The sequence below is a fragment of the Sus scrofa genome, chromosome 13, assembly GCF_000003025.6.
Source record: "Sus scrofa isolate TJ Tabasco breed Duroc chromosome 13, Sscrofa11.1, whole genome shotgun sequence".
NCBI classification, from domain to species: Eukaryota; Metazoa; Chordata; class Mammalia; order Artiodactyla; family Suidae; genus Sus; species Sus scrofa.
This window is the reverse complement of record NC_010455.5, coordinates 34,258,484-34,282,952: the sequence shown is the minus strand read 5'-3', so window position 1 is coordinate 34,282,952 and position 24,469 is coordinate 34,258,484. Positions and strand designations below refer to the sequence as shown.

General features: G+C 52.9%; 1 protein-coding gene across 4 annotated transcripts in view; it reads left to right on the top strand.

The window, feature by feature from the left end:
- POC1A (POC1 centriolar protein A) overlaps nucleotides 1-24,469 on the top strand; it is an 80,216-nt gene that overhangs the window by 25,147 nt on the left and 30,600 nt on the right. For all 4 annotated transcript variants that reach the window (XM_021068878.1, XM_021068877.1, XM_021068879.1 and 1 more), the window contains exons 8-9: nucleotides 8,505-8,573; nucleotides 10,829-10,927. In XM_021068878.1, the coding sequence (XP_020924537.1) occupies nucleotides 8,505-8,573; nucleotides 10,829-10,927 (168 nt within the window). The remainder of the gene's footprint in view (nucleotides 1-8,504; nucleotides 8,574-10,828; nucleotides 10,928-24,469) is intronic.

Sequence of the window (24,469 nt, the reverse complement as noted above, 5' to 3'; positions counted from 1 at the left end):
AGGGTAGCATGAGACGTGTTAGGAAACCAGGGGAGGCAGGCCGAGTCCTGTGTGGTACTGAGAGGGTTGGGTGAAGGAGGCTGAGCCTCTCTCCCCAGCACTGAGGGTGCTGCTCAGATGAAAGTGGGGATCGGAGTGTGAGGCTCAACTTTGTTTCTGTTCCCACCCCCCAAGTTCATATTAAACACAGAAATTGAGATTGCTGTCACCAGGTCTTTGGGAGTCTTCTTCCTAGGGTACCCACAGCCAGCCCCACTGCGAGGTGCTATGGGTAGATGCCCTGGGGCGTGGCTTGCTCAGGGTTCCACAGACTGACTTGGGGAGGAAGGAGCTGGCAGGGTTGCCCTGACTCTGCTCCATTCTTGCACTGGCTTTAATCCTTTACCTCTTCCTGGAGAGCTGAGTCTCTCCCTTTCTCCTCTAACTAAGACCTGTGGTCAGACCACCGTGCACTCACTGGTGGCAGCTCAGTGTTGGCTTCTCCAGCAAGCTACCTGGGCTGACCTGGCCTGCTTCCTTTTCCTCCTCTGCCTCAAGGGCACTTTTTTTTTGGGGGGGGGTATCTTCCTAATGACATGGAAACAGCATCATGATTGAAGAGTCTGGTCTCTGGGCTGATGTTGGGGTGCAAGTGCGTGGTGCATGTGGGGCAACTACAAAGCCCCTCTGACAGGATTTGCTGTGGCTCCTTGTTGAGAATGGCTCTGCCCCCTGGGTTTGGGGCAATCCACAGTCAGCTTTGGTGCTTTCCTGAGGGAGGATAGTGTGGTTGAGCACCCTTGATTGGGCAGTTGTTAAAAGCAGAGCCCACCAGCCGGACCACATAGCTAGTGTAGGTGGACATCTGTGGCCGGGGTGGGAGCAGCTCTCCCCGAGCAGGGAGTTGGGCCTTTGTTGTCACCTGGGGGCCAACAGACTGAAATGATGTCCTTGATTCATGAGGGTTTGTGATATGCTGTCGGGCCAGAGTTGCTCAGCTCTGGGAAGAAGTTCTTTGACACCTTTGTTGATCCCTTTGGAGTACAAACGGCTCCCACCAAGCCCCAGGGAGAGGGCCTGAATCACGGGTTGAGGAGTGGGCTGCAGCACCCCCTGGATGCTCTGTGTGGTGTCTGGTCTTCTTGGACTCCCCTCTCCTGAAGTCCCCTCTCTGCCCCATCCTTCCAGGAAGATGTGTAGCTGTACTCCCTGGTGGCTAAGGGCCTCATCAAGCACAGCTGCTACCAGCCACTTCCTGAAGCATGTGGCCCAGCTCCTGAGTTGTCCCAGGTGCCAGATATTTTGTTCCACAGATGAGGATGGCAGATTTGAAAGTACCTTCGAGTCCTGGGAACTGAGGCCCAGAAAGCGGTCTGGACTTGTAGGGGGTCTCATGAGCTTAGGCTTGTAGAACTGGGACAAGTACCCACATCTGCAATTTCCGCTGCACCCACTTAGCTCATGTGTATGGCTTTTAGAAGGTGTTATGATCTCACTCTTGTTTTTAGACCACTGATCTGTGTAGGAGGCCAGCAGGCCTTATGGTTTCTTGTGTCCCAGCCTTGCTGCTAGATGATGCTTTTCTTGTCCAGTAGGAGGGCTCCCCACAAAACTGGTCTGAGCTTGGAGGACCTCCTTGTGACCGCCCTCAGGCACAGCCCCGAGGTGGCCGGGGGAGGGTGGACTATTGAGTTGTTCTGCCACACGGAGCAGCAACCCCCTCATGCCTCCAGTTCCACACCTGTGAGAAGGCACAGTGCAGGCCAAGGGCCAGAGGCCAGCTGCGAGGAGCCAGCCACAGGGAGCTGGTGCTAGGGTTAGCCAGACCTTAGCTGGAGAGGGGACTCTGCGTGCACCAGGGAAGTGTTTCTGTGTCCTGCGTGAGAGCTGGGCCTGAGGCAGCCCCACTGGCTGGGGGAATAGTGAAGAAGAGTCAGGGTGGAGGAAGAAGGGTCAGGGAAGGCAGTGCTGTTGGGCAGAAGCTCTATCCAATGAATTGAGGCCAGAAGTCTCCAATTGTATCCTAAAGGTACAGGCGCGCCAGACCAGACACATGCTGAGTGCAAAGCTGAGACTGCGATCACCTGAGGTAGCCCGGGTCTGCATGATGGAGCCACTTGCTGGTGCTGAGGACAGCTTGTGCCACCAGGAGTCTGACCATGCTGGCAGCTTCATGGTCTCTGGTGTGCAATTGGCCACCCTTCCATGGCCCATGTGAGGCTGGCTTAATTGTGGGGCTGGGGGCGGACGTCAGTTACAAGTTTACTGGAGCCTGAAGGATTCTGGTGCTTCTCTCCTGCAGTGCTGGCTTTGGGACTTGGACTAAAGGGCCATTCATGGGATGTGGCTTGGGACCAAGCGAGGCTCCTGCCCCATGGGAGCTTGACATCTCCCTCACTGTACCCTGGGAACAGCTCCCTGGCTGCTCCCAGGGCCCATGTGGCTCTTTAGAGCTTCCACAGGGTGAGTGTCCCTGAGTGATTTTAGGGGCAGGCCAGAGAGCTGGGCAGACCCTTTGCTGGCTCCAACCCATGTGGGCTCTGGCCCCTCAACTGCCCTGCTGCTCCTCTCTGCAGGGGCTCAGTGATGAGGAGGCAGTGGTGGTGGCAGGTTCCCAAACTCAGCCCCAGCCGATGCTGATGCCTTTGCCAGGCAGGAGCATGGGATGCGCTCAGGAACCTGTTGGGGCTGAGAGGTTGGGTAGCCCTCTGCCTCCAGATGAACCTGCCCATGTCGGGTGGAGTGTGGACAGAGTGGGGAGGCACTGCCACCCTGGATATGACACACTGCCCTGCTTCCTCCGCCTTTGCCCCTGGGGACACCATGGTGATTTCTCTATAACTGGGCTGGAAAAGAGCCTACACCTGTCTCCTTTGCCAGCTGCTCTGATGGCGGCCAAGGGCTGGATGTGTTCCTTTGGGGAGGGTTCACAGTCTTGTCTGATGCCTGGCTTTCTAAGAAAACATCCCAGTATTTCCAGGTATGGACAGTTTGGACCCACCTGATCTGTTTTGGAAAAACCATGGACACTCTCCCATCTCGTTCAGCCAGAAAAGCCTGAGTTTCGAGAGGCCACAGATGGGAGGAGAGGGCTTGGATGTTTGGGGTCAAACTATTCTGGCTTTGCCTCTTAGCCTGTGACAGTGGGCAAGACCCAGATTTTGCTGAGGCCTTCCTCCTCTGTAAGAATGACATCCGTATCTGGCGTGACAGGAAGGGACGCGTCTACATTGCCCAGCACCAGACACACTAGGTCCTCACAGATTTTAGTTCCTTTGCTGTGCAGCTCTTGTAAAATGATCCATGCTGTTATACCTGAGAGCTCTTCAAAAGGCTGTTTCAAGTTTCTGCTGTGGGCATGGTCCTGGCACCATGGATTAGGTGATGCTTGTTAAGAAACTGAGTACATGGGATGGGGATCACCCATTTCCCCTCCTCCCACTCACCTACAGTGTCTCTGGAGTTTATCTGGCTTCTTATTTTGTTTGGGGTTGTTGCATCTGCCCCATAACATACTCTTGCTTTCGCTTCTCTTTCATCGCGCACAACTCCTAAAATCCGTCCCGCAATAGGTGGGCTGCAGTGATCCCCTGACCCAAAGCTTGTACCCACTAGCTAGCCTGAGTGGGTTTGGCCTGCTACAGCCTTGGTCTCCAGGTCTGTTTGCATTGTCCCTTATTAGTCCCGCCCTTGGGGCAACTTTCACAGGAGGACAGATCGGGTGTCCGATGATGCCAGGCTGGCGCTGGGGCTCTGGAAAGCCTTGCTGTGGGATCTGCCATGACCAGGACAGTGAAGCAGAAGGAAAGGGAGTCCCTGCTTCTTGCTGGATCCAGTAGAGATGTACAGGTGTCGGCTGCACAGGGGCCTCCTCATGCCACCTCCTCTGCCCCCTGACTGCAGCCGGAGGACCAGGAGAGGAGGTGCTTTCTCACCAACTGCAGCAGTTGTTCAAAGCCTGTGTCCCAGATCAAGGCCCCCATAGTTCTGTGTGGCAAATGCGGGGGCATTGTGCTAGAAATACAGATTTATTTTTCTGTATTTTCTGAAACATAATCTTGAGCCATGCTCATTTGGTTTTAGTCCCCAGAGCTATTTGGGAGAGGATGGTAGGTGGGGTGTGGGTGGAGTTAAATCTGGTGTTTGTGGCTGTGCAGTTGGTGTTCGTGTCTCTATGGAGTGACTGGTGTGGGGACCAGTCAGCACATGGTTCCCCGCACCGCTGCTGACCCACTGTGGGGCAAGCAGCCATTACCCAGGGCTCACAGCCCCTGGGTGACTGGGGCAGCTGTCTGCATGCAGGGCTTTCAAAAAGTCACAGGCTCAGAGTATGGGATCAGCCAATGCTGCTGGTGCTTGTGCTGTGCCAGGCCCTAGGCTGGGGCTGGAGAAGTGGCAACAAGGGGTCTCACCTCGACGAGAGGCAGCAGTGGACTAGAGTGGCCTGGCTGCCCCAGGGGGAAGGAAGCTCTCAGAATGTGCCTCTCCCCCCTCATTTCTTGGCAGTGTGGCTCTTATGTAGCCTCTTCATCTTGGAGACTCGCCTTGCTCTTGAGAGGCTCAGATCTGACTCGGATGGTTGGGCCCCTCCTGCAAGAGCTGAGGGGACATAGACAGGGAAAACAGCTCACTGCTCCAACTTCAATAATCAGGAGCACAGCCTGGCCCTCTGTCCCCTGCCAGCAGCCCGGGATTGCGGGCTGGGAACAGGTGTCCTTGGCTGATGTTGGGAGCAGCCTAGGTGGCCACTCCTTGTCCACAGGGCCTCACATGGACTCAGGCCCCAGCCCGCAGCAGATCAAGTGAGCGAGAGCAGAACCTGCCTTGGGGGGTTTGTGGAATTCATAGTCGGAGGGCTGGGCTGTGGTGTTTCTGCCTGAGCAGGGAGTTCAGAGACCAGAGCACCCAAGCCAGAGGCCTCTTGGCCTCCTTGGTCTCCATGTTTCTGTTTGATGGCCACTGTTTTTTTTTTTTTTAACCTCTGACATGGGGCATGTGGTGTGACATTCCTACATGTTTGCTGGCAGCCAGTGAAGACATATCAAAACTGCATGGTGGGGGTAGGGGTGCCTGGTTGCATGGTGGGGGTGGGGGTGCCTGGTTGGGGGTGGGGGTGCCTGGTTGGGCCTTTGCTGTTGTAGCTATGGTGGGCACAATGGTCAAAGTTTAGGCATGCAGGGCCTCCGGGAGTCAGGCTGGAAGGGTTAGGAGAGTGGAGTGGTCTGGACAGGCTGGAGAGGCTGCAGAGTGAGTCTCTGGGATCTGTGGGATCTGAACACCACGGCAACCTTTGTTTTGCCTTTTCCGGCAGAGCATCCGCTCATTTGAGAATGAAGGAGCCAGACAGTATGGGTCCCTTGGAAGTGGGGAGGTTGGCAAGGCAGAGGTGGCATGTGGTAAAATGACTGAGTGAGTCCAGCTGAGCTCGAGGGCCATGTGTGCTGGCTTAAGGGTAGAGAGAGGTGGGGGGCCAGGCTGCAGTCAGTACTCTTGGTGATCATCTCACAGAAGATTCCAACTGGCCAGATCTGTAGAGGGAAGGAGGAAGGATCTGGTTGAGCCCATGAAGCTAACCTGTCAGTGGACCTGGCCTGGAGCCAGATGGAGACTAGGACCTCAGGCAGGTGGGCAGCCCTGGCGATTGGCAGCAGGTCAGAATCACACTGCTGAGGGTACAACCAGGAGCTGCTGCCCAGAGTCACACTCCAGAGTCACCCCGAAGGCCCCGGGCCTTGCCTGTGGGAAAGAAACAACTTGGCAACATGCCTGCCCTGAGCCGGTGAACAAATGCATCCAGATGACTAATTGACTGAAAGGAGTCAGGCACCATGAAGGTGGAACTCTTTCAGAGAACACGCATCATGCCTGATCCCTGCCAGTGATAAAAAGAGACTCCCCCAGTCCCTGTGGTTTGGAAACTAGAATGAACTCCTGAATAACTGCTGGGCTACAGAGAAACCCCATTGGAAACAAAACATTTGGAGATGAACAATCGTGAAAAAACTGCATATTGGAAACTTTGGGGATCTAGCTAAGGTGGTAGTCAGAGGTAAATTTGTAGCCTTAAATGAATTTATTTAAAACCAAGAAAGATTGAAAATAACTGAGTTAAGAACTCAGTGCAGGAGGCTGCAGGAAAGAACACAGAGAAAGGGGCCTTTGTGCGCTCACAGTATTTGAGGATCATCAAGTGGTTCGGTGGGGCCAGGGCACTGATGAGGAGGACAGATGAGGGCCTGGTGTAGCCTGGGGGCCTGGGTTGTCTGGGCCCCTGAGGGTTGGTATTAAGATTGTCAGCAGTGAAGAGCCAGGTCTGCATCACAGAACATGCTGGCTTTAGCCCACAGCAGAGCCCTGCACTGGCCCTGGGCTGCTTTCGTGTGCCCCGGATGGATGGGCTGGAGCCTTTGAGGCAGGCTGCTCTTTGCAGGAACTCTTAGGTACCTGGTGTAGGAGCTGGGCAGTCCCGTTGGTAAATGGGCACCACTGGGGAGGATTGCAGGCCTCAACCCTCGAGAGTTCCTCAGAGCACCCTATCACTTGCTCCCTGGAGTTTCCTGGGACTTGGACTCGGGAAAGCTCTGACACTTCTTGTATGGAGGGGTCCTGGTCCTGATCCCCCTGCCAAACTATGGGCTTCCAGCCACGTTCTTCAGTGGTCCTGTCTCTGATGGGCTGCTAACATCTTGTCCCCAACTTGGCATCTGGTGGTTGAGTGACAACAGGAAAAGAGCCTGACCCTTGAATATTTGTTTGGTTCCTTAGTTGCTGTGACTTCTTGGAAACATGCCATTCCTCAATGAGCTTTGGGCAGGCAGAGAGCCCGGCTTGTTTTTGACACTCCATGTACTGTTTTCCTTCCCTTTTCTCTCTTCCCTCTTTGTTTTTCCTCAAAATGAAAACAGTTTTATTGCTTTGTTTTGTATTAACCTAATGATGCTATATGCTTGTTAGAAATTCAAAGTATGGGAAATTAGAGATTTTTAAGACTCAAAAGTCACCTGAAATTGCCTCCCCCACCTTAAGTCCTGTCAACCGGGGGTGACTGTCAGCCTGCAAGCATATCTGAGTGATGCATGACCAGCCCCAGTCCTACAGCCAGGCCCCGAGTCCCAGCCTGTGATGCCGCAAGGAGACGTTGTTCTCATCAGTGAGAGTAGATCTCCTTTGTCCTGTTGGCTGGCCCCACCTGTGGGAGACGGCAGTGGCAGGCACAGCTGGAGGGCCCTGTCTCTGACCCCTCTTGGACACGTCACCCTTAAGAAGGGTAAATGTACAGACCCCAAGAGTCAAGTACGTCAGTGCAGGTGAAGTGCTCCGGGCAGCCCAGCCCTTGGTGGTAGCTGGCCTTGTACTTCTTCGTCACCCCCATTATGGGCGGCTTGGAGAGGCGGAGCTGTGGGTATATTCCAGAAGCCTGGGCAGACATGCTTCCTCTGCCCAGTACACCTGGGCCTAGGGGGCAGCTCTGTTTAACCTGCCTGTCTCTTCTGGGCAAGGCAGAAGCTGGCCTTGCTCCATGACCTTGGGAGCCCGCAACCTGTCAGGTCTTTCCTGGCATCAAGTGGAAGCGCTTCTCAGTCTTGCTCTTGTCCAATGTGTCGGCCCCACTGTTGGAGGCACCTCATATGGGCAGCCAGGGCTCCTGTTGCTCCCTGTGCTACTCTGGAGGGAATGAGGCGGCCCTTGGCAGTGGCTGTACTGTCATCATCCAGGAAAAGAGCCTCTTTGATCTTTCTGGTCCTGCTTGGGAATGCTGGTTGGTGGCACCCTCAAAGTCTGGCCAAAAGGAAGAGGTGGTTTGTGGTGTGCTGGATGGTTTCTTGCTTTGCGCATCTTTCTGAGATGGATGTCAAGTGTGCGAGGAAGAGCCCTCCCTTTTTACTGGGTGATCAGGCCCCCTGCCCCAGGCCTGGCTGTGCCCACTGGCCTCAGAGCACTGCTGGGCTCAGGCCTGGCATCATGCTATGGACAGTTGTGTGGTTCTTCAGCACCTGGGAAGCCAGAGCAACACGTCTTCTCCCAAAGCCCCAACGTGAGGGGAATGACGTGCCCTTTGGAGGGGTGTGTCATGTTCCTCCCCCTCCTCCATCCTGCCCTGGTCTGGACTTCCTGACTGCACCCTACCTCTGCTCCCTGGCTCTGCTGTGGGGCTCTGCACTTCTCAGGTCAGCTGCAGGGAGGAGTATGGCCTGGCTCAGGAAACTGGGTTCTAGTGCTGGTGCTGGGCCCAGCTTAAGTCCGTGCACCTCTCTGACTTGGCTTCTCCTTGGGAGGTGGGGGCAGCGTTTCCAGCCCAGCAGGGCTGTCCACGTGGAATGTCCTGCTCATTCCTGGACCACATGGCCTGGCCTTTGTCATTAGTGCTCGTGCATGGGCTCCTTTGGGTTCTCCACCAAAGGTTGGGGAGAACATGTGCAGCCCTCTGCCCTACTGCCCTTACTCAGGAGCTTCTGGTTCCTTTCTGTGCACTGAGAATCTAGAGTAACCTTTAGTGTTTGTCCTTTTTTGGTTTGTTCTCATAGGGTCCAGCCACCACCGTTGCCTTTTCAAGAACGGGGGAATATTTTGCTTCTGGAGGTTCTGATGAACAAGTAAGTAAAAAATGGTCTGAGGCGTCTCAGCTGATACTGATGAGAACAGAACAGGGGCCTGACGTGTCTTGGGGGCCGGTGGGCTGGGTTTCATCAGCTTCCTTAGTGGCTTTCAGCCGTCCTGAAGCCTGGATCATGAGCTGGGGTGCTCAGACCCAAGGCTCTTGGCTTCCCAGAGCAAGTGTGCTGCAGGCACTGACCCTGTGGCAGCATCTCAAAAGCCTTATTGCTCAAACCAGTATGGGTTGGAAGGAGTCTGGGTTATTGTTGCCATGAGAAAGTTAGGGTTTTTTTTTTAAGAACTTCTTTTTCCTGATTATAGGTGAAAAATGAGATAATCATTGGATGTTTACTGTGGGCCTGGTAATGCGGGCAACACGGTGAGAGTCAGACCTTGTTCAGTCCTCAGGCAGCCCCTTGGGGCAGGCCCTGTCTTCACCTCTTCTCTGGATGAAGAGACAGAGTCTCAGCAGACCTCGGAGCTGAAGGCTGCCTGTCCCTGGGATCCAGCCCAGAGTCTGGCACCTGGGAGGCTTCAAGGGCATTGAAGGGTCCACCCATAGGGAACCTTTCTCCAGTTCCACACAGTACTGCTTATCCAGAGAACCATATTTGCCTGAGGCAGGGAAGAAGGGGGGATGTTCCAAGTCACTGATGACCTGGTACATCGCCCAGAATGTTCATCCCATCAGGGCGAGGCCTTACAGCTCTGACTGCTCCACCCGGGAAAGTCCCACTGGCCCTGATCAGATGGACTGATTTCAGTTGAGTCGCTGCCGGGAAAGCCGAAGTTGGTTGAAGGCACAGTCTGGGTAAGAGATAGCAGGCGTCTTCCCACCCCCGCACCAGCTCCTGTGCTAACCAGATGAGAGGACCACGGAGCCTTGCCTGGGCAGAGAGGCCTGGCTTACTGCTTAGAAGACTAGAGAAACTAGTGCAGTAAACTCACACCATAAATAAAGTCATGGTGACAGGAATTCATATAGCACAAGAGGCCCGGGCCCCCTCCTCAGGCAGCCTCTGCTGTCAACTCCCTGGCTCCCTTCTGATAGTCTGCTCGGAGAGCCTTTTTGGAATGACACTTGACATTCTCTCTTCGCATTCCTTGTTGCCATTCCTCTGCTCAGAATCATGTAGCAGTTAGTCTTGTGCAATGCACAGGACCCTCTAAGCAAAGGGGTGTGTGCCAACGTTCTGTTTTAAAGGTGACAAGTGAGAGACCCTAGATGCCCATCATCTGGGAAGAGAGAAACTGCGGTGCTGCTCTGGGAGTGGAGAAGAGCCTCTCAAAGAACAAGCTCGTGGCTTTGTTCTGATGGGTTAAGAGTCTAGGGCACGTTGAATTTCCATCTTCTATGGATTCGGTGATTTTGCTGTGGCTTCTGTTGACTGTTGGCCATGATTCTCAGTTCCTGCCCCCGCTGGAAGTGACCCTAGATGAGTGTAGCCGTGTGTGGCTAACACCCTCCAGCAGGGAGCACTCTTGCCCAGCTTTTGTTGAAGGCGCCTCAGGGCATGAAGGTCCTCCTAGGGGAATGTGGAATAATGGATAGGGGTGTTACTTCTCTCTGGAGGCCAGTGTCTGAGCCTCTCTGCAGCCCTTTAAGATGGGAGCTCTGATCATCCCCTTTTCACAGATGAGGGAGGAAACAGGCCTAGAGAGGTTGAGTCCCTTGCCTAAAGCTACACAGTAAAGGATAAGCCGGGATCTTAACCCTAGTGCTCTGGCCTGGAGGCTGTATCTGAACCACTTCTCACAGTGGAGCTAGTTTGGCTGCCACCCTAAACAACTCCCCACTAAAAGTGGGGAGACATGATAAATAAGGAAAAGGGACAAAGATTAAATAACTTCTGACTCTGATGCCATGAAGGAGATAGAGGGCAATACTAGAAACTCAGAGGGAAGGCCTGTCTGGGAAGGTGGTATTAGAGCAGACACTGCAGCCTGAGGAGCCAGCTACATGAAACTTGGGCCTGAGACACCCCAGGCCCAGGGAGCAGCCAGTGCAAAGGCCTGGTGGCGATAGTGACTCCCTGTCCTGGTAGAGCACTCCGATCCTCTCGGGGTCTGTCCAAACGGTCTGCTCTCCGGGGAGGTGGGGCAGGTCCCAGAGATGAGGGGGTGTCAGGTGGGGAACACAATCCCACATCTGGCCCAGAACTTTGGGGGTGGCCTCTGGCCCATCTGTTCCATGGAGAAGGGATGATAAAGGATTTTTCTCTCCCTGATTCTGTGTGCTTGTTGGTCTCGGCAGGTGATGGTTTGGAAGAGTAACTTTGATGTCATCGATTATGGAGAAGTCCTAAGAGTGCAGAGGCCCCCAGCCACGCTGGCCAGCTCCTCCGGGACTCTGGTAAGTGACTTAGCAGCAAGTCCTGAGCCCTGTGACTGGTGGGCTGGCTCATGAACAGCACTGGGCTCGTGGGTAGTGGGGGGGCTACAGTCTAGGCCTCTGATGAGGTCTCATCATTTGCCAAAAACCGCTTATATGCTTGTGATGCTCTCTTTCAAATCCCGAAGCGGGAGTTCCTGTGGTGGCTCAGCAGTAATGGATCCATGGACTGGTATCCATGATGATGTGGGTTCGACTCCTGGCCTTGCTCAGTGGGTTAAGGATACAGCATTGCCGTGAGCTGTGGTGTAGGTTGCAGATGTGGCTCAGATCCGGTGTTGCTGTAGCTGTGGTATAGGCTGGCAACTGCAGCTCTGATTCGACCCCTAGCCGGTGCGGCCCTAAAAAGCAAAAAAAAAAAAAAAAAAAAAATCTCAAGTGAACAAACAAGATGTGAAGAGGCTGTTAGAGTAGATGCTGGGTACCTGGGCACCAGGCCCATTAGGTGGGGGTGTGTGTCCATGGCATAGGCTGCTGGTTGGTTGAAGCCTGAGGAAAGGAAGGATTTGTCCTGTGCTGAGCTTTGGGCCACAGGATCCGGCGTCAGGTTCCTAGAGGGTGCGGGGCCTAAAGCCACAGCTGGGAGGAATGGGAAGGGCCCCAGCCCTCTTCTCACTTCCCTTTTTTTTTTTAAAACCATAGAAAGGAAGTTCCTCAGCCACAAACCATTTTTAGTACCTTTGTTGGTAAAAGGGCATTCGGTATTCCTGAATTAAAAGTTAGCAATATTAATTTTGGACAAATATTTGGGAAAAAATGATAACTGATATGGTCTCGCTGAATAAGGTCACATTCAGCTTTGGCTGAAGTAAACAGTAAAGCCAAGGAGGTTAGAACCCCGAGGGTTGTAAGCTCTGCTGGCCGCAGGAAGTTTAAATCTCTCCCTCCTGGACCTTAGAGGCAGTGTGGCCTCTCCCACACACGGAAACTGGCCTGAACAACAGGAAACGGCTTGCCCAAGGCCCCCAGCAAGTCAAGGTTGGCCCAGAATAGAACCAGGAAGCCTCTGAGTCCATCCTGGGGCTTTCTTTGGCTCCTGCAGTGCGCTGCCCCCCCCCCCCCCCGCCTCCCACACCCTATACTGTGTGTTGGGGTTACCTCTAGGAACAGGCCAAGCTTGGGATTTAAAGCTTTTCTTCTGAGGGTTACCCTTGGCCCAGAGGTTCTGTTCTCCCTCCGCATTTGCTAAGGAGTGCCCGGTCCTCAGCTTTGGGGTTGACTGGGGTTGAGTGGGTTGCATGGTGGTCTACCTGATGCCATTTCACCTTCTGTCTGGAAAGAATGTGGGGTTGGGGTCCTCTGGGGTCCATGTGGCTGTCCTACAGCTTCTCTTGGGTATTTATGGTGAGCCAGGCCAAGCTAAGGCCTTTACATGTACTGCCCTGTCGTTGACCTCATCAGATGAGTGGTCAAGTTACTGCTTCATTCACAGATATGACACCTGGGGCTTAGTCGCCTGCCCTGGTGCCTGGACCTGGAGACCCACTGCACTGGTCCCTCTAAGCAGGGCTGACTGAACTAGAAACTGCAGGTGGCAGAGGCTGCCTGGCAGCACTTCCCCATCCTGGGGAGTGGAGGTGGTGCTGCCACCATTCCCTTCGGAATGGCTGGTAATTGCCAGTAAGGGGAGAATCCCATGCTCCTTTTCTTGTAACTATCGAGAAAATAATTTGGACAAGCTGCCTCTTGTCCCTTCAGACCTGGCTCAGGAATGAAGCGTGGGGTGTCCTTGCTTCCCATGGCTGCAGGGCCTGATCATCTAGGATGAAGGGTGTGGAGCGGGGGAAACCCACAGGACAGGGCAGGGTAGGGCCCGGGAGGGCAGGCCATCAGCAGGGCTCAGGGAAACCATTTGTTCCGGTACCACCTTCAGGCCCATATCAAAGCTGTCATCACAGCTCTGCTCAGTGGGCTGATCACCATGTGGGGCTCAAATCAGGGAAAGTGTGTGGGCTCTGGAGTCTCAACCCTGACTGTGTGGTTCCAGGTAAACCACACACTCTTCCCAAGCCCCCATGTCCACAATGGGCCTCGAATAAGCAGGCTCATGTGTGATGGAGGTGACCTCTGCTAACCTACGAAGTGACCTGACTTGTTAATCCTAAAATCGTTCTTTGTTGAGGGCATTTTCCTCATTTGTCACAAGCCCCTTTGAAACTCTGAGGTGACATCTAGGTCCTCCTCTGGTCACAGCACACCCATATGTGTACCCTGGTGTACACTTTGCAAGCCATGATCCCGGGGCTCCCAGGCCGGGAGGAGAGCTGGGACTTTTGTTTTATATGTGTAGCACATTACCCATGTTAAATATTTTAAGTGTTCAGTTGAGTGGCACTAAGTACACTCACACTCTTGGGCAACCATCACTGTCATTGTACACAGAATGCTTTCATCTTCCCAAACTGGGGCAAGCCAATCAGTATAGTGCAGCTCCACAGCTAGGTTTTCCCCTGAGGTGAGGAGTGTGGTTTCACCCTTCCTGCCCAAGGACTTCCCTGATGCTGAGATAGTACTGGGACTGATTCTCTGGCTAGCCAGGGGTCTCAGCATCTCAGGGGTCTCAGCATCTCTGCAGCCACATGCCAGGAGCTGGGAGTTCAGGGAGCTCCTGCCCCTCTAACTCCGTCCACATATTGTCCTTCCGGCAACCCAGGGGTTCTCAGCCTCAGCACTGTCCATCCTTTGGGCCAGATAAATCTTTGTTGTGGGGGCTGTCCTGTGTATCGTAGGATGTTTAGGAGCGCTCGCTGCCAGTAGCATCCCACTGCCCCTCGTTGTGACGACCAAAAATGTCTTCAGACATTGCCATGTGTCTCCTGGGGGGCAGCACTGCTCCCCATTGAGAATCACTGCAATAACTTGACTGAGCCCAGAAAGCAGGGCACTGCAGCTGCAGGAGTGTGGGGAAGTGGGCATGGCTTTCAGGTGGGAGGAGCTTGGGGATGGCACTGAGGACCCTGGAGCCTGTGCTTCTGCTCCATTGGCCAGATCTGGGCTGCCCACAGCAGCTGTGGCCCAGGTCTCTCAGCTTTGCAACACAAGCCCATTCTGTAGAAGTGTTGTTTGGCTTATCAGTTTTTGGAATCTTCCAGAGGTAGTGGTAAATAACAAAAAAAAAAAAAAAAAAAAAAAAAAAAGGACCTTTAGCAACTTGGTTTCCTTCAGTACATTCAGAGTGTGTTCTTGCCCTTCCTGCCTGCGGGCTTCCTTGCTCTGAGATAGTACCAGGTGAGTGGTTTGATGACTTGACTTCTCAGAGAGACCATAAGCACCACCACTGTGCCCCAGGAACTCTCAAACCTGATGGCTTTTCCCTCTCCAGCTCTGTGTGTTCACTGGGCCTTGAGATCTAAAGCCACATGAATCACTGCTGAGCATTTGGGGATTTTAGCAAGCCCTTTGGGCCAGATGCTGGATCTTGAATTCCAGACCACATGCCTGTTAGAGTTTGGCAGTTTAAAGCCAGAGGGGCAGACCTGTGAGCCTGTGACAGCCTCTGCCCTGGACCCCTGCCCTGACCGTGGCATTCAGCTCTCACTCCTGGAATGAAGGCCATCCTTGAGCCCATTCTGAACAGAGCTCTGTTCACTGCTGGAGCTATTTTCAACCTCTGGTTGAAATTCACAGCTTATTTTTAGACACATTTCATGTTGAAATGCAAAAGCCATTTCCCAGCCCTTCAGAATGAGAATAATGGGTTCCATTTTCCCCCTATTCTTGGCTGAGTTGTGATGAGAAGGGATTTCAGGGCTGCGGCTGGGGAGCTTTCTCTGCTTGGAAAGCTGCAGAGGAAGGACTCCAGCCTGTGCACTGGGCTGAGGGTGGGCAGGAAGCTCCGCATTCTGCCCTATGACACACTACATGGCTAGAGGAAGGTTGGAAGGTTTCTAGCAGATGAATGCCTCCCAGAGGGGCTTGTGGGGGTCCCCTAAGCTTTCTGTGGCAGGGCCTTCTGCTGGCCTTTTCAAGGGGCTGAGATTTAGCTCCATTCCCTACCACATCCCTGGCGTCTTGCCTTCTTAGCACTCATCCTCATGCTTCTCACTCCTTCCTACCATCTGTGCTTTGGGGTCTGTCCCTGAGACATAAGGACCACTATGTCTTGGCTGACCTTAGATTTGGCACCTGCCTCCCAAGTCCCAGCCACTAGAGCTGACCTGGCTTTTGCTTCAACCACAGAAGCATTTTAAAACCACTTTTAAGAGCAGAGATGCATTCATTCTGATATCATCTCTTTCTTGCCCTTCCTCCAACCGCTGAGAGCCTATTATGCAACTGGGAAGGAGATTGTGCTGGGCGGGGCAGGAGGGGAAGAAGGCCGAATTCTAGGTAATTCAGTAAAACTAAAAAACCACTTCCTGAGTTCTCAGGGCTGGCTGCCCTCCAGTTCAGACAACCTTGAGGTCTAGGGCCGAGGGCTTTTCTCCACTCGCCTCACATGGGGAGATGCTGGTACCTCCTTCGTGAGATTTCGCGAGGTGGTACATGCCAAGCAGGCACTTGGAACCATGCCCGGCACGTGGCAAGTGCTCACTAAGCTTTAGCTATTTTTAAAATGTCGCGTTTCCTTCCTCGGTCCTACAGCACTAGAAGAGCCCCCTACCCGGGCAGGGACTTAGGTATTCCAAACCTGCTGGGGTGAAGGGCAGCAGGCGGGGTGGTGGCCCTTCTGTCAGGTCATCTTCAAGGTTGACCCCACTCAGCAGGCTGAGCCTGTGAGATCTGGTGCAGGTTCTAGCCTCTCGCAGGTGTCAGTTGTGCTTCCTGATGGGAGGCCTGAGTCCTCTCTGCTTCCAGATTCGAAAGCAAATCCCTGAGATGGGTGGAGACATGCCTCTTCCTGTGTCCCCAAGAGTCCTCAGGGGCACAGTGCCCAGGACCCCCAGAGCCTCAGTGCTGCAGCTGTCCCTAGGAAGAGGAGGCCAGTTAGCCATGGTTGTCTGGTCCAGGGCCTCAGCCTTCCCTGGAGATGGCCCTTTTCTTCTTCCTAGTTCCTCTTTTTTCTGAAGGAGGAGCCCCAGACACTCCCTGCTCTCCCGGTTCAGCTCCCACATTTCGTGTTGGGGGGCTATACAAGGTGGGCTTGACGTAGGGGTTCTTGGGCCCGGATTCCTGGCCCAGAGAGTCTTGGCCCTGGATCCTGCCCCATGTGGAGGCGGTCCTGGGTGGCGTTTGCTCAAGATCTGGCTTCTCGTGGCCTGAGGATCATCAGGAAGAAGTGGGGGAGGGTGCCCATTTCCACCTGCCTCACAGACTTGCTTTCTCACTCGGGAACTCAGACTTGGGTTTGTTTCTGAGAATATGCCTTCCTGGCTGGCATTTGCTTTCCATGGTGAGCAGAGGTGTGGATTCGAGGAGACACTTGGCAGATGGGGCATTGTGGGTATTTAGAGCAGAAGTGAACCCCAGATTTACGTGTCTTAGAGAGGAGCCTCTCCTTCCTCCACTTGATGCCAATTCTGGCTCTGAATTTCCCAAGGCTGTTAAAGGGGGCTCTTGGCAGCAGATGAGTCAGAGGATGCCAGGCACTTAGGCATCTTGGAAGAGTGTCGATTTCATGTAGCCAGACTCCTAACATATCAGCTGCCCTTGCCCTGGGCTCAGGGCATCTGTGGGGCTCGCGACGTGCCTCTTAATGCGCTGGGAGCTCTCGCTCTGCTACACCCTTTGGCTGAATAGTGAGTCTTCCACAGTCTCTTTCATCCATGTAACGACTTCATGTTGAGAAACCCGGGGAAGCAGACCCTCTCTGAACCCTCCCAGCACCTTCCTGCCTGGTTTGGCCGTTGTTGGGCCTGGCAGGGCCCGGGCTCTGGGGGCTGACTTAGGAATACTGGGGACTTTGTTTTCGTGTTTCCTGGGACTTACCAGATGGCACATCTCTGTGTGGCTCCTGTGGGAGAACTCATTCCTGTCCCCTGTGCTGCACAGAGGAACCTGAGCCCAAGGGTCACCTGCTGGGCCCAGGTCCCGATCAAGCCCATGCTATTGGGTCTCAGCCCTTTTGTTGGCAAAACTAAGAGGCCTTTGACTGAAAGAATCCTAGCATCCTTAGCCCCTGGGACAGATATCCAAGCCCAGCACAGGACAGACTTTGGTGACTCAGAAACACACCTCTTCATCACTTGTTTGCACTTGTGTGGACCCGTGGCAGCACTGCCCCCAGGCCTTTGGTATCTGCCGGCCCGACACTCTTGGTGAAATTCCACTTCCCAGTGTGTGTGCTGTTATCCTCCCACCAAGACCCCGAGGTTCCTGTTCTGTGAGGCATCATCTCTGGATGGCCTGGGATGGCTGGGGCTGGGCAGAGCACAGGGGAACAAGAGACCTATCTGGCCAGGCAGTTGCTGGGGTGGCGACAGAATCTTTCAAGGATGGCTGCCCTGGAAAGGATTCCTGGGCAGCTCTACTAGGGAGGTAGATGATGCTGGAAACTTTTGGCTCTGGGAGCCACTTTAAGAACTTGGCTAGGAGTTCCCGTTGTGGCTCAGTGGTAACAAAACCGACTAGTATCCATGAGGACGCAGGTTCAGTCCCTGGCCTCCCTCAGTGGGTTAAGGATCCAGCGTTGCCCTGAGCTGTGGTGTAGGTCGCAGACGCAGCTTGGGATCCGGTGTTGCTGTGGCTGTGGTGTAGGCTGGCAGCTACAGCTCCGATTGGACCCCTAGCCTGGGAACTTCTATATGCTATGGGTGTGGCCGTAAAAAAAAAAGAAAGAGCTTGGCTGGCAGTAAGAACTGTACTGGCCCTGTATCCTGTGCCAAGCCGAGTGCCTGGCCGGATGTGGCACATCTCTCTTGTAACCTCAGGCGAGTCATCAGGTTTCTCTCTATCCTGACTCTCCCCACCAGTGGACTTACTCCTTTGGGCATTTTCCATTTCACAGGCTCACTCTGCAAAAGACCATCCTGGAGGGCATTGGAGGCGGGGCAGGCACAGCAGCCTTTGTTGACTCTGGGTGATGGAGGCCCTCAGACCAGATGCCTCACTCCACACTTCCCCCACCTTTACCTGAATAGAAGTCACTGAAAGTGCTCTAGGTTTCTTAGTTTCCATGGGAAGACAGAGGAGACTAGAAATAAAGAAGATTCAATATTTGTTAACCAACTACAGCTTTTAAAGAGAGCTTCCTGGAGTTTCTGTCGTGGCTCAGAGGTTAACAAATCTGACTAGCATCCATGAGGACGCAGGTTTGATCCCTGGCCTCGCTCATTGCGTTAAGGATCAGGTGTTGCCTTGAGTTGTGGTATAGGTTGCATATGCAGCTCGGATCCTGTGTGGCTGTGGCTGTGGCTTAGGCTGGCAGCTACAGCTCCAGTTCAACCCCTAGCTTGGGAACCTCCATATGCCACGGGTGCAGCCCTGAAAACAAAAATAAATAAATAATAATAAAATAAAAAGGAGAGCTTCTTGCTTGAAACAGAGCAGCCTTTCAAGGTAAATGATGGTTAACATGGCTGTGCATAGTCTAGGCGCACCAATTCCGATTCCCCTGGCAGAGGAGCTCCCTGGGCCTGGGATCAGGGTGGGGAGCTGGGCCTGTTGAGTCCAGGTAGGAAGCAAGTGGAATCCCCTCTCCTTTTTCTTTCAAAGGCTACAACTGACTTACTGGAAGGAGGGGTCAGGGCTGCTACCAGGCACATGTTAAATCATTATTGAATTTGCTGGAAGGGAGGGGATGTCTTTGACAAGAAAATGATGTTTGCAGAAATGCATCAGGAGGAGTCACTGGGCTCCCTGGCAGTTTGGTGAGGAGATGCCTTTTAACACCTGGCATTTCTTGCAGCAAGCCCCTTGCAGTGGTTCCAGACTTCATTGTATATCAGAATCACCGTGCGGGCTTGGTGAAAGTCAGCTTGCCCCATCCCCAGAGTGTCTGATTTAAGACAGGAATTTCCATTTCTAACAGATTCTGGTTGATGCTGCTGCTTAGGGACCCACTCTGAGCCAGTGGTCTGCTAGAAAACAGTCTAGCAGAGTTTGAGACCCCGGCCTCCTGGGCTGGGAGGTGGGTGGAAGGAGAGTCTCTGTCCACCCTGGGAAGTTTCTGTGTCTCAAGGGAGCTACAGCTTGGGAAAGGCACTTGGAAAATTTGTGTCCCTTTCAACCCAGTTTGGAGGATTGTACTCTACCTCTTTCCACAAGAGGAAAAGCAGTGTGCCTGTGGCTCTAATCTTGGTGCAATGTTAAAAGAAATCCCAGTGCTGTCCTGTGGGCTCCTTTAGCCCTAAAGGCACTCTTTGTACACACTGGGCTCTGTTTACAACAGGGCAGGCAGATGTGTGGTTTTGATACCAGCCAAGGACTTCAGTTAGAGGGAGGAGGGGGCCCAAGGGCAGCGTCCTGAGGGCCTCTGCCAGGCCTGTCATCTTCCCTTGGCTCCCATCCTAGCCACCAGTGCTGCTGCTGCATCAGTCTAGTCATCTGTTCTTTTTTTTTTTTTTTTTTTTTCCTTTCTTTTTTAGGGTCACACCTGCAGCATGTGGAAGTTCCCAGGCTAGGGGTCAAATCAGAGCTACAGATGCAGTTGCTGGCCTACACCACAGCCACAGCAACACTGGATCCCAGCTGCATCTGTGACCTACACCACAGCTCACAGCCACGCCAGATCCTTAACCCACTGATTGAGGTCAGGGATCGAACCCGCATCCTCATGGATACTGGTCAGATTCATTACCGCTGAGCCACAATAGGAACTCCTAGGCATCTGTTCATGAATCCACATTCTCCAGACCTCTGCCTCCTGCATTGTCCTCAGTGTCCCCACCTCCACTTCTTACCTTACAGATGGGGGTGCTGAGGTCACCTTCTGTCCTCCAGAGCCTGCTGGGGCCTTTAGGGAAGCTGGCAGGTTAGAGGCTCTCTGACACTTGAGCTTGAGATGGCCTGGGTGCTTGTGACCGAGCATTTAAACCCCCAGGTGAAAGTTGTCTTTGTGGAGGCTTTTGGGGAAGTGCTTCCAGGTAGCTAGAGCAGGAACAAGCTCTGAAACAGCGATGACAGCAGTGGCCAAGAGGATGAGGCTGTGCGATGGAGCAGAAGCTGACTCCCTTCTCCAAGCTGCCCTTTTCAGAGGTAGTTTCATACTAGAAAATTACCCCCCATTCCACAAGCAAGTAGGTCCCTGTCCAGAAGAGAGCGGCACAATTCTTAGGAAGGAAAGCCTAGTTAGTGACTTAAACCAACCATAAGTGTAGCCTCAGAAATCCAGGGCCAGGCCTATTAAGAGAGTCACAGTGCAGTGAAAATGGACCAGCCTGACTCTGGAATCCAGATGAAGCCTGGACACTCTTGTGTCCAGCTCTACGTGCTTTAGGACACCCCTGGTACATAAACCTGGGCGCCCACACACCTTTGAGAGCCCTCTTACCTCTTTTAAGGCTCTCAGAACTTCTACCCTGGCTGCCAAATTATAGGTTCAAGGTCAGTGGAGAGTTCACAGGTGCATTTGGGGCAGTGAGCCCAAGTCGCAGGACTGGGGTCCTGCCACTTGGGGCTTTACTATGAGGCACACCTGACCCCCGGCAGGGGCAGACTGCATTCCTCAGAATGCCTTTGTTTCAGCCCCGAGGCCACTGCTGTGACCATTTTGGTGACAGCGAAGATAAACTTCCACAGCCTGGTTAGATTAGGCCATGCCGACAAGTCCCCTCTCCACAGAAGAACTAACAGAAGCTGGTGCGCCTGCGTGCGTGCGTGCGAAGCAGAGAGGGTGGGCAAGAACTGAGCCCATCTGCATCTGAGAGCCAGCTTCCCTCCCTCCCTCCATTTCTTTTTGGTTCCATGGTGTTTTCAAACGGAAGAAAAGAGCCATAACTGGAAATAGGCCCGGTTGCTTAAATCTATGATTCTTTCACCCCCCTACCCCTTGTTCCCCAGCAGAGCTGTGCTTGTCTTTTTAATCTCTTTCCAGATGGCCCATCCTCCATGCAGCCTTCCTGGGAAGGGCAGTGGGTTGTGAATCCTTCCTGCCCCACCTGTCCAGAGCGCTCTGCTTGCTGGAACAGCCCCTGGCTGCTGGAGTCAGTGATTCGCAGGCCTGACTTGTTTCCCTGGAAGGTTGGGGCCTTGCTCTGCACTGGTGCCCAACATGCGTCTGGAGCACAGAATGCTCAGGAAATCAGAGTTTGGTGGACATGTGCCTGCTGTTTGTGGGCAGCGTAGGTTGGGTGTGAGGCTAGAGGCAGGCTCTGGCTCTTTCCTTTTGGTGTTTTTCATGGTCTCAGGCTAAATGAAGGAAGCCGCTTTCTGGCTTGGTTTGTCAGTTTGGGGGCAGGTGGCATAGGGTGGTGTGGGCAGTGGAGGGTGGGAGAATCTACATGTCTGGACTAGAAGTTAGTCCTTCTTTTCATTTTCAGTGGAAAAAAGCCCTTTGTAGCTTAAATTTTCCAGATTGGATGGCAGCATTGCCCATGTGGTGTAAGGGTGTTGGATAATGCTTGTGTTTATGTTCTCATTGGTTACTATGGAAAAAATCAGAATAGATGGTTTCCATGGAGATTATCTTAAAATTAGTTTCTTTGAGGGTCCGGACATTGTTGCAGGGTTCACTGAATGCTCTGGGTGCCATCAGGGCTTTTTCTGTGCCAGTGCCAGAGACTGTCTGAACATTTGTGGATTCGGGCAGATTTGCGTCCTGTGCTTGAAAGTTCCAGGACACCAGAGTGGGGTGACCCTGTGCCTCAGCTTTCTCCTGGGATTCTATTTGTCTGGCCTCAGCTCATTCCAGTCGCCCAGGAGCTTTTACTTCCTTCTTTCCTTCCTTCCTTCCTCCCTCCCTCCCTTCTTTCCTTTTTTAACAAAACAAACAAAAAAAGAAACGCCCTTTGTATTGTGGAAATTTTCAAGCCAGCACAAAAAGTGGAGAGAATAATATAATGAACCCTTTACCTAGCTTCAGCATTTTACCAATCTTACTTTGTTCCTCTCCTCCCATTTTTTTTTAGAAGAGTTGGAATATCTTTGTTTAATCCCAGATATATTATTTTACCCTAAATAAAGACTTTTCTTGGTTGAATACTGCAGTGCTCTTATCATATCCAACATATTGAATAATTCTTTAGTATCAGGTGCTTAGTCCACATTCACGTTTTTCTGCATCGTGTCAAGAACGTTGTTTTGCGCTCTTTGTTGAAATAAGGACGTGAGAGCCTTTGAGAAAACCCCAGTCTCCCCTCACATGTGGTTCTGGTGCGTGGAGAGCTTGAGCATGCTTAGCTTAGAGCAGCAGTTGGGCTGGGGCAGGTGGAGCCTCGGGGCTCACCCTCCCACTGTCCTTAGGGGTGGTTGAGCACTCTGAGCTCCAGGATGCCCTTGTTCCAGCCTGGAGATGTGTCAGGGCAGGTGGGCCTGCTACTGCCAGCTGTCCAAGGGCAGGCATCCGCTGGGGTGCACTGTCTCTCTTCACAGCCTTTACGGGGAGGGAGGGAGAGAGGTGATGTAACCTTGATTCACAACAGCTGTGTGCAACTTCATGTTCCAGAAAAGGGAGGTTCGGGGAGACCCTGATGTAGGGGGAGACAGCCTCCCTGGACTCCGCCCTTTGTGCCATCGGGGTGAGGGCTTTGGCCCATTAGAGGCCCACTGCCTCTGCAGGGGCAACCAGAGCCAGTCCTGGTTATCTGTCCTGGCAGGCGTTGCTCGTGTCCTGAGATGCTGCACAAAATATGAATTGCCGAGCTTGGGAGTGGTGCCCGGGGATGGTCGGTGCCTCCAACGCTCTCCATTGAACAAAATGCAAGGAGAGTTTAAAATAGCCAGCCTTTGTTCCCAAGGTTTTAAAAATTCAACTCCAGTAGTTACAATGAGCTGTCTTCAAGTGGATCTATAAATAAACTGCTACTGTTCCTCTTTGTCACCGAGAGCATCAGCGTCTTCCAGAGACGTCGGCTCTGCCGCTTGTCTTCATTAGATGCCTCTCATCTGTGGGGCAGCTGCAGCCTTCAGCAGGCTGGGATGACACGCAGGGTTTGTAGTGACAGCCACACGTTTCCATTTAAAAAGCCACAGTCCCCCAAGATTAACTCCACAGAGAAAGATGTAACTTCGCATTGGAGAAACCTGGCAGAGAGGTTGTCCTCATTATTGATCAAGGTCAGCGTCACTGATATATGACTTGCCTGCACGAACCCTGTAATGTCATGCACATGGCTTTTGTGGCGCTCTTGTCAAAAATGCATAACCTCACTCCAGTCATGAGAAAACATGAGACAGACCACAACATATCTGACAACACAAGTGACCAGTACTCTTCAAAGTGTCAAGGTCATGAAAGGCATGGGAAAACCTACCACCTCACACAGATTCCAGGAGATGAAGGAGAAAGAACTAAATGCAGTGTGAGATCTTGAATAGGATTCTGAAACATCAGGATCCAAGGACATTCATAGAAAAACTGGTGAAGCTTAAACGGTGCCCTTCCTTAGTTTAGTCAATGGAATTGTCCCGATGTTAATTTCCTGGTATGACCATCTTGCTAATGGTTATGTAAGATGTTAACATTTGAGGGGAATCTGAGGGAGGAATATATGGAAATTTTCTGTACTATTTTTTGCAACTTTTTCTCTAAGTCTAAAATTAGTTCAAAGCCGTTTAATTAAAAAAAACAAAAAACCAAAAACAACTACAGTCAACACTTGCTTTATCAGAAGCCTTGATTTCCCTCCCAGGGTGTCTCAGTTCAGGTGTTTGCAGCAGGAGGGCAGGCATTTCTGTCCCCAGGAAGGAGGTAGACAGCCCCAGGTGCTCCGCGCCCAGCCTGGAGTGTGGAGCTGAACCGAGCAAGAGCCAGCCCTATGAGAAAGAGGTCGTGTTCAAAGAGAATGCTCTTACAAAGATGTTGGTCGCCAGCACAGGGGCCACAGGGCAGCATTGTCTGCTTGTCATTATTGTCATTTCTCAGAATGCTCCAGAGTGCACCTGCTCCAGGAACTCCAGGCGCACTGGCAGCAGAGGCCTCGAGCATGGGTGCGGGCCCCTTTGAGCTCTTCCGGGGATCCTGCCACCCTGCCCAACTCCCTCTTGTCTGTGTCCCTAACCCCTGGGCTCTGCCTGGCTGTGCCGGGTGTGATGGTTTGGAGAGCTCCACCTCCAAAGTCTTGGAGTGGTTTTTCTCCTCCCTCAGAACCAGGAGGGCCAGGTCTTCCCCTCTGTTCTCAGTCTCGCTGCATGATGGTCTGCTTGCTTTCTCATGGGCTGCCACCAGTTTGCAATTGCTTAGCCTTCCTCTCCCATTTCATCCTCGCTCCTTTCTCTCCACAGTTTCCCTCATGTGGGTGTCATTTCAAGAGAACACTCCTCCCAGCCCTACTTTTTTCTCCTGGGGGCATATTTGGACATTGGAATGACTCGTTTCCTGCTTGTTACCAAGGCCGTCCTTTCACGCCTTTGAAACATTTGGCTTTAGAAATCAGCCCTCTTGTGTGGGGAGAATACTTGGAAACCCTCAGAGCGCACAGCTGGAGAGTCAGCAGGAGATGGCTGCGGGTTGAGCCCTGGAGTGGC